The 18,010-nt window shown below is 42.2% G+C and overlaps 1 protein-coding gene across 1 annotated transcript in view; it reads left to right on the top strand.

Annotated features, from left to right (window-relative positions):
- The window catches only part of PRSS56 (serine protease 56), a 62,042-nt gene that overhangs the window by 32,233 nt on the left and 11,799 nt on the right, over nt 1–18,010 (top strand). Inside the window, exons 6-12 of the mRNA XM_068279329.1 lie at nt 341–449; nt 1,321–1,480; nt 4,324–4,466; nt 8,539–8,698; nt 12,716–12,904; nt 14,041–14,202; nt 16,416–16,494. Coding sequence (XP_068135430.1) covers nt 341–449; nt 1,321–1,480; nt 4,324–4,466; nt 8,539–8,698; nt 12,716–12,904; nt 14,041–14,202; nt 16,416–16,494 — 1,002 coding nt within the window. The remainder of the gene's footprint in view (nt 1–340; nt 450–1,320; nt 1,481–4,323; nt 4,467–8,538; nt 8,699–12,715; nt 12,905–14,040; nt 14,203–16,415; nt 16,495–18,010) is intronic.

The following is an 18,010-nucleotide window of genomic DNA, read 5'->3' as shown; positions in this document are numbered from 1 at the left end:
GAAAGGATGCTAATGTTTATAAGTCTTAAGTGTGTGATTATTTATTACCTGGCCTTGGTTATCATTAAGAAAAGTGTTATCAGAGACTGCAGTGTGACATGGAGGCCTTTGAGTCCCACCTGCTTCAATTCAGGGGCACTTTATACAGAAGGGGAAAGGAGGTGGAGAGGCGTGTGACATGCATTTAGAGCTAGAACTGATTGGATGAATATTCAGACTAAGGAGTTTCAACAAAATTATTTTATCCTTATAAGAAATGAGGAGGCTGTCCTTTATGTGATGCCTCAATTACAATATGCCAATGTTCTCATGCTTTATGTATATTTCTATGTATTTTTAGGAATATGAATGAATTGCATTGGACAGTTGTTGTTGGTGAATATGATCTCAGCAAGCAGGAGGATGGAAAAAAGGTTTACCAAGTGAATAGGATTATAGCACATCCTAAGGTATTTAAAAATCAAATGTGTACCTAGTAATCTTGAATTAGAAATGTATTAGAATAATAAAAATACAATTCCCCAACATCTACCATGGCAGGTGAAATGCTTTAGAATCTTGGTGGAAGAGGTGTATCTGGAGGGCAACATAGGAACCTGTTAATTGTAGAGGAAAGTCAGGAAACACAGCATTCTAGTGGGGAAGTATCTAATGTGCAACTAATACCTGTTGGTTATTTCTTATGGCCTGTAAGGGCTGGTTTACATGGGCTTCTGATCTTTTAGCCAAAGTTAAATACTTTTCCAATTCCGAGCAGAAGATTGTTCAGCATCAGCTACTGGTGTTTCGCCGTCGTGACACGTTTTGAGTCCCTATGGGCTCATGTAGTGCCCAAGATGAGAAGAGACAACGGGATCTACCCCAACCTTTACACAAACAATACCAAAAGCTGGGACCATTTTTTCAAAACCGCTTTCATTCATGTGAATGGAACAGCAGTTGATCACTGACAAAAATGCTGCATTTTCTGTCTGTCTAAACCAGCTCTAAAGTTGAATCACCGCTGCAAGCTCCACCTCATCAGTCCTGCTCCTAAGTAACATTTACAGTAATGGAGAGCAGCCAGCCGCATACATTACTCACCCCACTATATTGAGTTATTCAGGTTTTACAATGTCTGTATTTAAGTTCATTCTTCAGGGGTGTAAGTATTCAGTTCAGTTATTGATAAAACTGCTCCATTAGTGTTTCTTGATATGAGTTGACAGTACAGTACAGTAATGCAGTTGGGAAATTCTGCTTTATATTTTGCTTCTGTCTTCTGAAGTAATTTGAAGTAACTGTGCTTAAGGTCTTATAATGTGTGTTTTTTCATCCTAGTTTAACCAGAAGACATTTAACAATGATCTAGCCCTGATTGAGCTGACAAGTAAAGTGATATCATCTCAGAGTGCAGTTCCTGTGTGTTTGCCTGCACAGCCTGTAGACCCAGCTCCTGGCACTAGCTGCTACATTGCTGGTTGGGGATCACTCTACGAAGGTCAGTATATACAAGCCTTGCTTATTCATATTGATCATTATTGATCATCACTGCTGTCCTACAATCTTCTCTATCTAGTCAGTACCAAAAACAAAAATGTCTTAAGGTGCCCATACATCTAGCGATGTATGGGCAGATTTGACCAGGAGACAAATCTCTCTCTTATCAAATCTGATTAAAGAGAGATCTATCAGCTGTCCATACATCATACACCACAGGCAGATTCCCAATCAATTTCAGCATGAAATCTTTCGGGTATCGGGCCTTGTGCGCCGCATACGTCCGTCTTGCCACCCTGACGATGTCCCCTAAAGTCAATGCCCCCCCAATGCCCGTGTAAAGTGTATACATTACCTCTCCACAACCTCTGCTTGTCCCCCGCTGTCTTCCAGGATTGCTCCTCTCCATACACGCCGCCCCACATGGTTCCCTAGTAAGGGTGCGCGTGTGTGACGTCACACGTGCGCCTTTACTAGGAAACTACGGGGGTTTGTGTGCTCGGTGCTCGGAGCAGCGGAGGGACAAGTGGAGGCCGCGTACAGGTAATGTATAGACTTAGCACGGGGCACGGAGGGACATTAAAATTAGGGGAGACATCGACGGAGGTTTCGTCGCGTTCGTTGATTGTCTGGAAATTGCACGCCATAACCGCCGCGCACCAGATTGATCAAAATCTTGCAGCATGCGTGATCGAAAATGAGACCAATTTTCATCCCAAAATTGGTCGCATTGCCAGTTGGACGTGGCACCGATTTTCATTCAATTCGATTATAATAATCTAATTGGATGGTCAATTGGCTGCCAAGTCGATTGATGTATGGCCACCTTAACAGTGTGAAAAATATGCATCATTTTAATGTGGGTAGGATATGTTTGCAGGAAGGCAAGAAATTGAAATCAATTTTTATCTAATCTTTTGATACCATGGCTCTCCTCATTGTGATTACACATCCGGAAAAATAGTGTGGCCAAAAACACTGTTAAGTGTTATGAAAATCAAATCCCATCTATGGTCTACACTAAAGCATTTAACACAGCATAAAACTAATAGAAAAAATATATAAATTATTTCCAAGTTACTGGAAGGGTTAATACTGAAACTTCTACTTCACTGAGCAAAAAAGCAGTGAATTTTCTCTCCTTTGTTTGCTCAGTAATTACTTAATTACATGACATTCTGATAATTTGTGCTGCAAAAAGGAAATGCACTTTTGAAAATCACTCTAAGGGCCCTTTTCCACCAGCGCATTTTACAATCGCTACGGTTTGCTTTTTAACATAGGAATCGCGGTAGGTCATTTCCACTACCGCGATTCGTTTTTGCCAGGAACGCAAACGCGCGGCGGAGCGATATTTGCCGCGATTTTGCTATGCAGTGCATAGCATAGCAAAATCGCGGCCGCGAACGTCGGGGAATCGCCGGTAATTGCGATTCAGCAATCGCTAGCGTTCAGCATGAACGCTAGCGATTGCTAGTGGAAAAGGGCCCTAAAATTGCATTCGTACCAAACGTAGAACAATCGCAATCAAAGTCACTAAGGGACTGCAGGTTCAAACAGGTACATACTCATGTATGTGCAATTATTATACACCGGCAGGGGAATTATTATTATACATTTTAATCAATGCTGAATTGATTTTTTCATGATTTTAAAATCAGAGTTTCATCCCATTTTAACCACTTGCCGACCGCGCACTCATACCGCACGTCGGCAAAGTGGCAGCTGCAGGATCAGAGACGCTGATCTGCGTCGCCGGCTGCAGGCTAATTAATCAGGAAACAGCCGCTCGCGCGAGCGGCTGTTTCCTGTCATTTCATGGCGGGGGGCTCCGTGAATAGCCTGCGGGCCGCCGATCGCGGCTCGCAGGCTAAATGTAAACACAAGCGGAAATAATCCGCTTTGTTTACATTTTTACAACGCTGCTACAGTAGCAGCGTTGTAGTAGATCAGCAATCCCCGGCCAATCAGCGGCCGGGGATCGCTGTCACATGGCAGCGGGGAGCCTGTCAGAGGCTGCACAGGACAGATCCGCTCCTGTGCAGCCTCCGATCTCCAGGGAAGGGAGGGAGGAGAGGGAGAGGGGGAATCCTGCAGTGGTGGGGGCTTTGAGGTTCCCCCCCCCCCCCCGCCACCCACAGCATGCAGGAGCGATCAGACCCCCCCCCAGCACATCATCCTCCTAGTGGGGAAAAAAGGGGGGCGGTCTGGTCGCTCTGCCTGTCATTTGATCTGTGCTGGGGGCTGTAGAGCCCACCCAGCACAGATCTGAAAAAACAGCGCTGGTCCTTAAGGGGGGGTAAAGGCTAGGTCCTCAAGTGGTTAAATAACAGTTTTAGATGATGAATTACAAAATGCCATCTAGTGAACAAATGGGTGGGTTTATCAAATATATTCCCTCCCAGACCTGACTTCCAGGTCTATAAAATGGCTTTCAGAATCTGATGTCAAAGTACATGATTTTCTTGCACACAACCTACACTTGAAGCTCATCATACACCTTTAGGACTAATTGGGATACTGGATGTGAGTCACGTCCCATAGCTCCACTTTCCCAACATCATTGCCGGTCCACATCCTTCCACATGGGTGTGATATAGGAACATATTCCTACAGCCATGTTCCAGAGTAGAGCATTAATTTCTCAGATGAGTGGGGGCTTTTCAAGCAGCAAAGTTGGAGTAAATCTGAGTGGTTTCCTATGGTTTGGATCTGAAAAGTTCAAGTCACCGGTATATGGATATTGTGCCTGTGTCACTTTGTGGTTCTGACCATGAGGTATACAATCACCTCCCCATGCTGTTCATGTGCGAAGCTGTAACTGTGGTTGTTTTCTGCAATCAGATGGCCCACCCTCAGATGTTGTGATGGAAGCCAGTGTACCAGTTCTGAGCCAGGAATCCTGCAGGAGGACCCTGGGGAAAGAGATGCTCACCAGTACTATGTTCTGTGCAGGTCACCTCACTGGAGGCAGTGACTCTTGCCAGGTAATTGACTGATTTCTGTATTATCTTACTAATATTATAATTGTGACAGTTTGGATGTTTGTTACTCAATCACACAACAATGGCTGAACGGATTTGAATGAAATTTGGCACACACATAGTACATTACCTGGAATAACATATGATACTTTTTATCCCCATAACCAAAAAGTGGGCGGAGACAAATACAAATTTCACTGGGAAAATGTAAACTCCAGCCATTCTTACACTGTTAATGGCAGGGTTCTCAAACTTTGCACAGTTGGTCGCTGAATGACTGGTTTTAATATTCAGACAAGTGGGTGGAGCCTACAAAACCCAATCAAAATTCACCTATTGCTTTTCAAGGGAACTATTTAATTGCTGCCATTCTTGGCAGCAATTAAATAGTGTGTATATAGGAAGTGAAGAGATGAAAGAGTGGCACTCCCTACGTAATGAGCATGTGCATATGAGCGAAATGGAAAGCAATTTTATCTCACCATACCATCTGTGGTCGCCTCTGTCAACTGCTGGGACGTGTGCTCGTCGGATTGAAGTGAAGAAAGCACAGGTTCAATTTTTTTGTCAGTAGAGAAAGAAAAGTAGGCAGTGGTACGCAGCGTGACCAAGCGTCTGGATAGACGCGAAACGGCCGTCGCCGGTCCCACCTAGTGCCCTGGCTCCCTCACCTCCACCGCACCAGCACCTTTAAACACCACCGAATGAGGTATTTGTAGGTTGTGGTATCCAGATGGATGTCTGTCAATATTGGCAATAAACAGCAATGGACGGAAGGTGCCCGGAGCCTACTTTTCTTTCTCTACTGACAAAGCAATTAAATAGTCCCAGAAGGTGCAGGAGATTAATTTTACGAGTGTTAATGGTAGGGTTCTTAAACTTTGCACAGTTGGTCACTGGGTGAATGGGATTAATATTCAAAAAAGTGGGTGGAGCCTACAAAAGCCAATCAAAATTCACCATTTGCTTTTCAGGGGGACTATTTATTCGCTGCCATTCTTGCACTGTTAATGGCACAAGCCTCAAACCTGGTACAGTTGGTCATTGGGTGACTGGGGTTCAAATTCAGAAAAGGGGTGGATTGGCTACAGCCAATCAGATTTGTTTCAATGCCAATTATTGATGTCAAAGACCGCAAAGCTCACAAACTAGGTCATTAAGTAATTGAGTAGTTGTGCGTTAGTGTTGGAAAAAGTGGGTGGAACCAACACCAGCCAAACACATACCCGGGCAACGCCGGACCATCAGCTAGTAATAATAATAATAAAAAAAATTCAAATATGGGGCATAAATTAAGATGAATAGGAACTCAATATTAGACCCTAGTGTTCAAAGTGATTTTTATAAATGTGAGACCGTCAAACATAATTAGTAGTGGAAAAATGAAATAAAATGCAGCTTAAAGAGGAACTGTAGTCAAAATAATGTAATGAATAAAAGTACTATTTATTTATTTTTTTACAATATTCATTTATAAATTATTTAGTCAGTTTTTCCATTGTAAAATCTTTTCTTCTCTGATTTACTCTCTGAAATTTATCACAGGCAGCAACATATTTAGTACTGGCAGGTGATCTCTGCAGAATGTTTGTTTACCGGGAGTTCTAAAGCTAGGAGAATTATTCTGGGGATACATGGCGCGATAGTTCCTATCAATCGAGCTGCTGATGGCTAGAGATGGGCCGAACGGTTCCCGGCGAACTTCGGTGGTTCGCGTTCGCCTCCCGCAGGCGAACGTTTCCGGAAGTTCGGTTCGCCCCACAATGCACTATGAGGGTCAACTTTGACCCTCTACATCACAGTCAGCAGGCCCAGTGTAGCCAATTAGGCGACACTAGCCCCTGGAGCCCCACCCCCCTTATATAAGGCAGGCAGCGGCGGCCATTACGGCCACTCGTGTGCCTGCATTAGAGAGAGTAGGGCGAGCTGCTGTCTGTCTCTCATAGGGAAAGATTAGTTAGGCTTAGCTTTTCCTGGCTGCATACCTGTTCAGTGATCCTGCCACTGCATACCTGTTCTGTGAACCCACCCACCACTGCAGTGATCCTGCCACTGCATACCTGTTCTGTGAACCCACCACTGCATACCTGTTCTGTTCAGTGGACCCGCCACTGCATACCTGTTCTGTTCAGTGGACCCGCCACTGTATACCTGTTTAGTGAACCCGCCACTGCATACCTGTTCTGTTCAGTGAACCCGCCACTGTATACCTGTTCTGTTCAGTGAACCCGCCACTGCATACCTGTTCTGTTCAGTGAACAGTTTGGTGTGTCAGTGTGAAGCAGTACCTTAATTACACTACCTGATTGATGTATACACATGCAAGATGTTTTAAAGCACTTTAGGCCTGTCATTTAGCATTCAATATGATTTCTGCCCTTAAAACGCTGCTTTGCGTCAAATCCAGATTTTTCCTGGGGACTTTTGGCATGTATCCCACTCCGCCATGCCCCCCTCCAGGTGTTAGACCCCTTGAAACATCTTTTTCGTCACTTTTGTGGCCAGCATAATTATTTTTTTTTTCAAAGTTCGTATCCCCATTGAAGTCTATTGCGGTTCGCGAACTTTAACGCGAACCGAACCTTCCGCGGAAGTTCGCGAACCCGGTTCGCGAACCTAAAATCGGAGGTTCGGCCCATCTCTACTGATGGCTCGATTGATAATATCCGATGTGTCCGATCACTGCGGCGGATCGATAACGCGCACAAGCCCCGTGGGCGGACAATGCAGAAGACAAAGCACTGATAAGGAAGCGCCCGCGGGGACGAGCGGGAATCGATCCGCACGCGCGCGGATGAGCGGTGACGCGCCGGCTTCGCGCTGCTGGCTCGATTCCGGTGCATTATCTCACCGTGTATGCCCAGCATTAGACATAATACACAGCCTAGGATAGGCCCCAGTGAGAGGTCAAGACTATGTACTAATATACAGCAATATATAGCTATAGGAAGTGTTTCTGATGCTGAAACCAGGATATTTAATATACAAGTGGTTTCCTGAATAATTTAATGCATTCTACTGTATTTTATTACAGTTCCTCTTTAATTTGAAAGCAAATCCACTTTCACTTTGCAGAACCACAACCAGGTACATCTAGAAAGGACTTTAGAGTTCTGTGTTATGAACACTTACCCATTTCTTCCCTGTAGCTGCTCATACAATGCACAGCAGTGTCATCCTGGCAGGCAGACCCAGATTTCTGGAAAGGCCAATAAGGCTTAGGCCTTGGGCAGCAGCAGCCCCAGAGGGCACCTGGACAAGAAACAGGGATTGCTATATATTGGAGTGAAGGCTGCAAATGGGGATGAATGCATGAAAAAGGGAAGCTGATGCCCAATGGAAGCTGTACATGAAAGAAAGGGCCTGCAATACATGGATGTTACACATGGGGGCTAAACATGGAATGGGAGGGGCGCTGGTGCACATAAAGGGGAGCCCTAACATACAAGGCCCAGGAGCGGAAAAAGTATCCGGCCTTGCTGGCAGGGGCCATGACTAGCCTCAAGGACATGACAGAAATATACGGCATCTCTTTTAAAGCCTGTCACAGTTGTTATGCACTTGCAATGCAATGAACTACTTGCCGATATCTCCGCTTGGATGACAGAGTCTCCCAGATGGCGAAACTATTTACACTGGACAGTGCTGTGATCTACAGCAGCGCTGTACTGGGGACACGGCTGTCCAGGAGTGATCAGCTGTCATAGGCTGATGCTTATGATAGCCGATCACGGTGATAGGCTGGCGGGGGGAGGGAGGGAGGGGCAGTTATTAAAAAAAAAGAAAAAAAATAGGCAAATTTATTATAAAATAAATATTTATTAAAAAAAAAGAAAAACATCCTGGGAGCAATCATAGCCCACCAACAGAAAGCTCTGTTGGTGGGCAGAAAAGGGGGGGAAGAATCACTTGTGTTCTAAGTTGTGTGGCCCTGCAGTGAGCCCTTAAAGCTGCAGTGGCCTAATTTATAAAAAATAGCCTGGTCACTAGGGGGGTTTAAGCTCTGGTCCTTAAGTGGTTAATGAAATAGGCTCATGATGAGTGATGTGAATGTGTTGTATATGTTTCTCTACAGGGAGACTCTGGAGGACCTCTGACCTGCCAAGCTCCTTCATCTAAGGAGAATATACTTTATGGAATCACCTCCTGGGGCGATGGCTGTGGAGAGAAAGGGAAGCCAGGGGTATACACCCGAGTAACGGCCTTCATTGACTGGATTGGAATGCAGATGAAAAGTAAATAGATTCTATAATGTGTTTGTGCATCATCTCCCAAGCAGATTGTCTTAATGGGATTATCTAGCAAAAACTTGTGTGAAAAAAGCCTTGATAGAGAGAGTAGCATCCTGACTGACAAAATCAAGAGGTTTTAGTATCACTTCCCTAGAACTATTGTGCGACACAGATTAGGGACTAGCTGCTTCTATCACAGACATCTTAAAGAGGAACTCCAGTGAAAATAATGTAATAAAAAATGCTTCATTTTTACAATAATTATATATACATGATTTAGTCAGTGTTTACCCATTGTAAAATATTTTAAATCCCCTATTTACATTCTGACATTTATCACATGGTAACATTTTTACTGCTGGCAGGTGATGTAGCTGTTGCTTGCTGTTTTGGCAGTTGGAAACAGCTGTAAACAGCTATTTCCCACAATGCAACAAGGTTCACAGACAGGAAACTCCCAGGAGTACCACGGTCCTCAGAGTTTCTTGTGGGAGGGGTTTCACCACAATATCAGTCATACAGCGCCCCCTGATGGTCTGTTTGGGAAAAGGAATAGATTTCTTATGTAAAAGGGGGTATCAGCCACTGATCGGGATAAAGTTCAATTCTTGGTCGGAGTTTCTCCTTAAATAAGTACTGTAGTTTTCTCATACATACTGGTGTATATATATATATATATATATATATATATATATATATATATATATATATATATATATATAGCTATAGATATAGATATATATATATATATATACACAGTGCTGCCCATAATTATTCATACCCCTGGCAAGTTTTTACTTAAAGCGGAATATAACCCTGCATTTCAACTTTGCTCTAAATTATTTACAGTATATTATATGCAACCAGCATTTTTTTTTTACTAGACCAGCATTGGAAGGGTTACACACAGCTTTAAAGTTCCTGGAGATTTCTGCAGACGCATCCGAAGCTGACAAGGATACATTTTGTTTACATAAATGTATCTAAGTGTTGAATGTGACTCACTCTCTCAGGAGCTGGAGGACAGCCAAAGAGTGTGTAACATTTCTCAATAGATACATATAACTAAATAGAATGTAACAATCTGAACTTCTGCATATCTCTCCCGGAACCTTAAACCTCTGTGTTTAACCCTTCCAATGCTGGTCTAGTAAAAAAAAAAATGCTTTTTGCATATAATATGCTGTAAATAATGTTTTAGAGCAGGGGTCTCAAACTCAATTTACCTGGGGGCCGCAGGAGGCAATGGATGGCAGGATGAGGCTGGGCCGCATAAGGGATCGCGGCGCATCGCCGCCTCTGCCCGCCCCTCTCTGTGAAGGAAGAGTGAGAGGGGCGGGCAGAGGCGGCGATGCGCCGCAATTGACGTCAGGAGGGGCAGAGCTGAAGCTGAAAGATCTGCCCCTTCCAGGAAATGCCAGCGGATTGCCCCCCGGGCAATTTGGGGGCTCTGCAGCCCTCGTTTAGCAGCGGGGATGCGGCGGATTACTTTGGAGCACTGAAGCGAACTATAAGGAAACTTTTGCCGGTGCGGGCCACAAAATATTGTATCGAGGGCCGCAAATGGCCCGCGGGCCGCGAGTTTGAGACCCCTGTTTTAGAGCAAAGTTGAAATGCAGGGTTATATTCCGCTTTAAAGTTACCTTCATTCAACCAGCAAGTAATTTTTTGATGGGAAATGACATAGGTGTCTTCCAAAAGATAATAGGACGATGTACAAGAGGCATCATTGTGGGGAAAAAAATTTTTATTTACATTTGAGCAAAAAGTGTCCAGTCCAAAATTATTCATACTCTTCACAAACTGTCACAGAAAATCCAAAGTTCTATACGATTCCACATAGTCCAAGCTGTTCTAAAGCATCCTAATTACCCTGGTTAATTGGGTACAGCTGCTTGAGGCCTCTTTCACACTGCGACGTTAAAGAGAATCTGTACTCTAAAATTCTTACAATTAAAAGCATACCATTCTGTTCATTATGTTCTCCTGGGCCCCTCTGTGCTGTTTCTGCCACTCCCTGCTGCAATCCTGGCTTGTAATTGCCGTTTTAACCAGTGTTTACAGCCAAAGAGTGTGTAACATTTCTCAATAGATACATATAACTAAATAGAATGTAACAATCTGAACTTCTGCATATCTCTCCCGGAACCTTAAACCTCTGTGTTTAACCCTTCCAATGCTGGTCTAGTAAAAAAAAATGCTTTTTGCATATAATATGCTGTAAATAATGTTTTAGAGCAATGTTGAAATGCAGGGTTATATTCCACTTTAAAGTTACCTTCATTCAACCAGCAAGTAATTTTTTGATGGTAAATGACATAGGTGTCTTCCAAAAGATAATAAGACGATGTACAAGAGGCATCATTGTGGGGGAAAAAAACATTTCTCAGCTTTTATTTACATTTGAGCAAAAAGTGTCCAGTTTAAAATTATTCATACTCTTCACAAACTGTCACAGAAAATCCAAAGTTCTATACGATTCCACATAGTCCAAGCTGTTCTAAAGCATCCTAATTACCCTGGTTAATTGGGTACAGCTGCTTGAGGCCTCTTTCACACTGCGACGTTAAAGAGAATCTGTACTCTAAAATTCTTACAATTAAAAGCATACCATTCTGTTCATTATGTTCTCCTGGGCCCCTCTGTGCTGTTTCTGCCACTCCCTGCTGCAATCCTGGCTTGTAATTGCCGTTTTAACCAGTGTTTACAAACAAAAGACAGAGCAAGTGATAAGCTGAGAGTAAGCTCAGTGTGTGAGTCATACAGAGTGTGCAAGGGGCCTGGAGAGGGTGTGTGTAGCTTCTGCCAATGACAAGCAGTGCAGCACATTGCACACATTCCAGCCTCAGCCGACAGAGCCGACAGAGGAGAGAAGATTAGATCATATAACAGAGATAACACAGCCACTATGCAAATAGGAAAGGCTGCAGTTAGACAGAGCACATTAGAACAGGTATAGGAACTTATAGGATAGCAGAAATAAGGATGAACATTTTGTTACAGAGTCTCTTTAAAGTCGCAGACTAACGCACAGCAATACTAAGTCTGTGCGACATTTACAGTGCACACGTTGATTTGTGTGTAACGTGTAGCGTTATTAGAAAGTGCTGCATGCTGTGCGTTATACACGCTATTAGCTGCGTTGGACTGTTTGCACATGTTCAGTAATGACTTGGAAGCATACTTTTTATTGCCTGTATGCTCTACTGTATGCGACGATAACGGAGCATGAAGTTGCGGTGCAACTTTTTTGGGCCGTTTCATTGTAATTTGCATTGCGACTTTAACGTCGCATCAAAACGCAACGTCCTACTGTGTAAGAGGCCTTAATCAACTCAACATGTGGAAAACAGCAGCTCTCTGCAGTTGGTTTGTGGACAGTCATGGCTAAGACAAAGGAGCTCAGTGAGGAGCTGCGCATTGTGGCTGCTCACAAGTCAGGAAAGGGCTACAAGGCCCTTTCTAAATGTTTTCAAGATCCAGTGGCTGCAGTGCAAAGTATTATTAAAAAATACAAGATGTTCCGCTCTGTGGAAAATCTCAGAGAATGTAGTCGGAAGCCAAAAGTGACACCTGTGCTTTTACAAAGAGACCACTCTAAAAATGATCAGTTCCTCAGATTTTAATCTTTTATAGGTGCAAGTGTTGAGCTAATCAGCCATCAGCTTTGACTTAGTTTTTATGACTGTTCACAACTAATGATGAGCCGAAATTTCACATTTCATAATTACTACACAAAATTTGCATTACGACACAATTTTTGAGCGTTAAATTGTAATGTCGTGTTTAATTTTGTGTTACTCATACTTTTGTAATTTCTTAAAAACAAGAAAATTACACAGTTACGGGTAATATGAAATCGTAATTTTATGTCTTACATGAAAATTTGTCCTGAAAACATAATTAATCATAATTATGAAAACTCATGTATGGTCGAAATTATGCGAAATTACTCATAGGAAGGCTGATTTAAAAATACATTTCTGTGGTTCTAACTGAGACATTTTCCTTCACCCATAGAATCCAATCCAGCACGAGAGCCATCCTGTTTTGAACTGAGTGCAATGAGGGAAGCACAGCAAAATAATCCAAAGTCAAAAGTGAGCTCCCTGTGTTCCTTTTACAAACAGTACTGTCCAGGTCCCCTCAGCCCGGAGGCATGCACACGTCTAGCAGAGGAGAAGTGCCGGCAGAAGCAGAGACAGTGTGGTAAGTCCAAAGGTCTTTTCTCTTATTTCCAAATAAAATATTATCACCATACATTGTACTAGAGACACAAATCAAATGTTGTAATAACCGGGACAAATGGGCAAATAAAATGTGTCTGTTTTATCTAAATGTGTATGTTTTGTACATTTGAATTTTAAACTGCAATGGCTGAAAGCTGAGAAATTATGAATGTTTGCAATTTGGATCTTCTTCTGCCCTGTAAAATGTGTATAAAATAAAATAATTCTTAGCAAAAAGTACTTCCCAAACAAAGACTAGTTTTTCCTGCAAAAAATAAGATATAGATCATTTCAGTGTGATAAGTAGCGATTAAGTTATTGCAGAATGAATGGGGGAGCGTGATGTGAAAATTGCTCTGGTTTTGAAGGTGAAAAAACCTGTGGTAGGGAAGTGGTTAAATTTGCATGCCAGCTTGGACTAATTGTTTTTCATTGACCATCTTCTCTAGTAAAAAGGATTAAGATTAAGTGAGGAATGTAAAATCAAACTTTAAATCAGACAGTATGTCATCCATCTCTCTCTTGTTGCTGAGAAAAATGTACAGTTCTTCTGCAGTGGGACCCAAAGGCGTTACCAAGGGGTTTGAATTAATTGGTTGGGAGAATTTAGATATTCAGCATTTACTCAGAAAGGTAGAAATTGCAAAGGCTAACAGAAACATATATATTAAAGTACAAGTACTGTATGAAATATTAGCCCTGCTTGGATATTGCTGTATGTCATTGAATGGGCATTAAGTTTCACAAAGACCTTTGATCGTTTTTTTTTTTTTTCTACTGGCGAACATTACATTGTAGCTGTATTCTGCCTGTGATATATAATAACTGAAGTTCTGTAGTCAGCACAGACAACGCACTTAAAAATCACAGCCATTATTAATAATTTAAGACAGCAAAGCTACAAGACGTTATGCTAAAATGTATAGATAATATAGGCTATAAATATAAGTTTCATGGCCAGACTAGAACGACTGACCTGATACTGAGGACAGCTGCCAGAGCTGAGTTTTTCTTAGCTAACTTTGAACCTCCCACAGAGTCAGTCAGAGTCTGAGAAAAGCTAAAAAGGCAATCTTGTGAAAGCTTCCTGTCTGATATCACATTTCATTATTTCAGAACTTCGATCCTACCTTCAGATCCTTCTGAGTTTGCTACGCAAGGCTGAGGACTTTCTGCGGAACAATGTGGACTTCTTGTTCTTCACTCAAACCATTCCGCAGTTCATGGAACAAATGTACAGCAATATGTTCCCCACTAGGGTCCGCAGAGACCTCACAGGTACACCTTTCTAATACACAGTATAAAGTAGGGTAAACATTATTTAAAGGTGCCCATACATACAGACCAAAACGATCTAACAGAGAAGAAATCGAAAATAATATTTATTTTCGATCAATAAAAAAAACTATAGATAACTCTGTTTGTTTGATAATAATCTGACCAGGATTCCTGTCAGCATGTGACAGGTGAGCCTTCAACACGGGTCTTCAACACTGCACACAGGCACTGAGGGGGGGGATGCACACACGGGGGGTGGCAGCAGGATGATTTCCGATTGATTTCATGCTAAGAATCTATTATAAGTCACTGTGCAGTGTGTGAGCAGGCATCCCTCTCTGATCAGATTTGATCAGAGAGGGATCAATCAAATGAGAAACCTGCCGATCGATCTAGGAGCACAGAGTGATCATAATTTAAACAAGTCGCTTAGTTAGGTCATTATAATAATGCCAAAACAGAACAAAGTGTGAACAAGCAGATAAGGTGTGTGACCAGAGTAAAGGGTGGTGGGGGGGGGGGGAGGTGCACACTTATGCTGAGTGCACATAATGCTTGGTAAAATAAGCACGGTATTCCACATAGTATAGACATATATGCCAGGTGAGGGTTAGTGTATACAAATGTGTGCTTAATATATTTTTGTAGTCATACGCTTGCATGTTGCATGTACACACATGAGTGTCAGAAGGACCACACAGCTCCTGATGACAGCTGCTCCTAGCCTTATATACAGCTTTTATTTACCAATCAGCGGAATGGAACAACAGCTGCCCTTTTGATAGTCACAGAAAAGATAGGCTTCTTAGTCTCCAGAGGTAATGGTGCATTCCACAGACCATCAGTGGCATGGAGCTGTTCTCAACAACACCAACATTTAAAACAAGACTACCACCCTAGTTATGTTAGACAATTATGATATATTTCTCTTTAGCTCTTGAAAGCAAAATATTTTGGATGCTGTCATTCTTGAAACAACACTTTGGTGCCAGTTTATAAAGAAGGTGCAAGGTGCAAGAAGGGGATGGGGAACAGTTTGTTAATGATTACTACTATTCAACGTATCTTTAGAAGTGATTATTATGAGCACAGGACCAATAGAGAGATAAAACTGTAGTTGAGGGAGGGTCTTTTGGGGCCCCTCTGACCCAAGGGCCCCGATGCGGTCACAACCTCTGTAACCCCTGTTGCTACGCCCCTGTTAATGGAAGATTTGGTGGAAATCAACTTTGAAATGGTCTAGCTTGTCTCCTCCCTATGGAGATCTCTTCTGAGAAAATTCCAAATGTAATTTTCTAATTTTTTTTTTGTACTTGAGATTTTCATCATCCAGTTGCAAAGGTCCATATTTGTATAGCCCTTTAAGCTTTTGTGCAATCATGATAGGAGTGTCTTGGATTTAGCACAGGCCCATAAGTTGGGTGATCCCGACCTTCAGCACTTGATAGGAGACTTGGCTGGCTTAGCTAAGGACTTCTCTGCCTACTAGGGAGGTTATCAATATGACCTTCTTGTAGAAAATGCTACTTTCCTGCTTGTAATGCTCACCCTCTGGCTATAATACTGTTTAAATACTAACCTGGAGCAAAAGATTGATTGTGATGGATTTAGTTGGCAGTTTACCCATGACGTGACTCCAGTAGGGATACACTGGTTTATCATCTTCAGCTACACATATAATATTTGCAATATTTAAAGGTATATCCAGTTCTGTTGGCCAAAAAGCAACTCCTTCAATTCAGATTATTTGGCAAACATTATTTCAGCTTGCCTAAATTTGGTTTACGGGCCTATAAAAGACATACGTCTCAAGGTTTTCTTAATAAAAACTAACAGTTGGGTGTGTAAATCTACTGCTAATCCCTCAATTAATCCAGATGTACAAAGAGAGTAAAAAGGACTCTTGCTATGTACAGCTATTTGTCATGCAGGAAGATATGAACTTCTGTGCAGTCTTTACTCCAAGCACAGTATTGTTGCTATGGTTTGCACACAAGCTGAATGTGCAATTATTGGGGTTTTTGGGAATTAAATAGCTTACAAAAAGACTTGTGTGGCACCATTAAAAACAAAAATAGAGTTTCCTGTTTAAGGAGATATCACTTTTACTACTATTGCAGTTGTGCATTACTTCTGTTGCTGAAATATTTTACTATTTGTATTTTGTTCCACAGACCTTTACTAAGTATTTTCCTGTTTTTTATTCACAAAAGAGCAGCATCAAGTGATGGAGGACTTGAATATGAATTCATCTAATGGAACAGAAACACAGACGGGAAATTACACTCATAGGTAACTTATTATGGTATTACAGTGAAAGTCAAGTTCTGTTTAGAAATAAGCAATCCCTTCAGTACACCTGTACAAATTGCTGGAATGAAGTGAGTGGCACAGTGATGTACTGCATAGCACTCTCGGCTTGCCTTAGACTATGATAAGGACATTAGACTATACCTATGGTAGCGAATACATTATGAGCTCCTTTGAAGGACGGTTAGTGACATCACTACAAACTATGTAAATGTGCTGTGGAAAATGCCAGTGCCAGCTGTCATCACGTGCCTGACTTGCATTTATTAAAGGTAATCTGAAGTGAAAATAAACTTATGAGATAATAAATTGTATGTGAAGTACAGGTAAGAAATAGAACATTAGTATCAAAGAAATAAGTCTCATATTGTTTCCAGAACAGGAACCACTTGAGGACCACAGTGGTAACCCCCCCTAAAGACCAGGCACATTTTTACTAAAATGGCCACTGCAGCTTTAAAGAGACTCCGTAACAAAAATTGCATCCTGTTTTTTATCATCCTACATGTTCCAAAAGCTATTCTAATGTGTTCTGGCTAACTGCAGCACTTTCTACTATGACAGTCTCTGTAATAAATCAATGTATCTTTCCCCTGTCAGACTTGTCGGCCTGTGTCTGGAAGGCTGCCAAGTTCTTCAATGTTGTGGTTCTGCTATGAACTCACCCTTTCTGGCCCCTCTATGCACACTGCCTGTGTATTATTTAGATAAGAGAGAAGAGAGAAGCTGCTCTAATCAGCTGGATAAATCGTCCTCTGAGCTGGCTGGGCTTTCACATACTGAGGAATTACAAACAAGGGCAAAGCTGTTTGCAGGAAGAAAAGAGCAGCCTGAAACTTCAGTGCATGGGGGAAAGAAACACACAAATGATCTCTTGAGATTCAAAAGGAATGCTGTATACAGCCTGCTTATGTATGGATGTATTTTCTATGTGTGGACATACTGTACATCAACCTACTTCCTGTTTTGGTGGCCATTTTGTTTGTTTACAAACAAACTTTGTAAAACTGTTTTTAACCACTTTTAATGCGGCGAGGAGCGGCGAAATTGTGACAAAGAGTAATAGGAGATGTCCCCTAACGCACTGGTATGTTTACTTTTGAGAGATTTTAACAATACAGATTCTCTTTAAGGCCAAGCTGCAGGGCCGGACAACACAGCACACAAGTGATTCCCCCCTTCCTTTTCCCCCCACCAACAGAGCTCTCTGTTGGTGGGGTCTGATCGCTACCAAGTTGTTAATTTTTTTTTAAATAAATATTTATATCTTTATTTTGTTATTATTTTTTCCTATTTATTTATTTTTTCAAATCCCTCCCTCCCCCCAGCCAGCCAATCACGGCGATCGGCTGTCATAGGCTTCTGCCTATGAGAGTCGATCGCTCTCTTGTCCCCCAGGGGGACAGCCATGTCACACGGCTGTCCACAGTACAGGGCTGTTGCTGATCGCAGAACTGTACATGCAAATAGACGGTGGATTCGCCATCTTTACAGTCTC

Source organism: Hyperolius riggenbachi, chromosome 4 (assembly GCF_040937935.1).
Source record: "Hyperolius riggenbachi isolate aHypRig1 chromosome 4, aHypRig1.pri, whole genome shotgun sequence".
NCBI classification, from domain to species: Eukaryota; Metazoa; Chordata; class Amphibia; order Anura; family Hyperoliidae; genus Hyperolius; species Hyperolius riggenbachi.
Note: the sequence above shows the minus strand (reverse complement) of the source record. Positions and strands in the feature narration are given on the sequence as shown.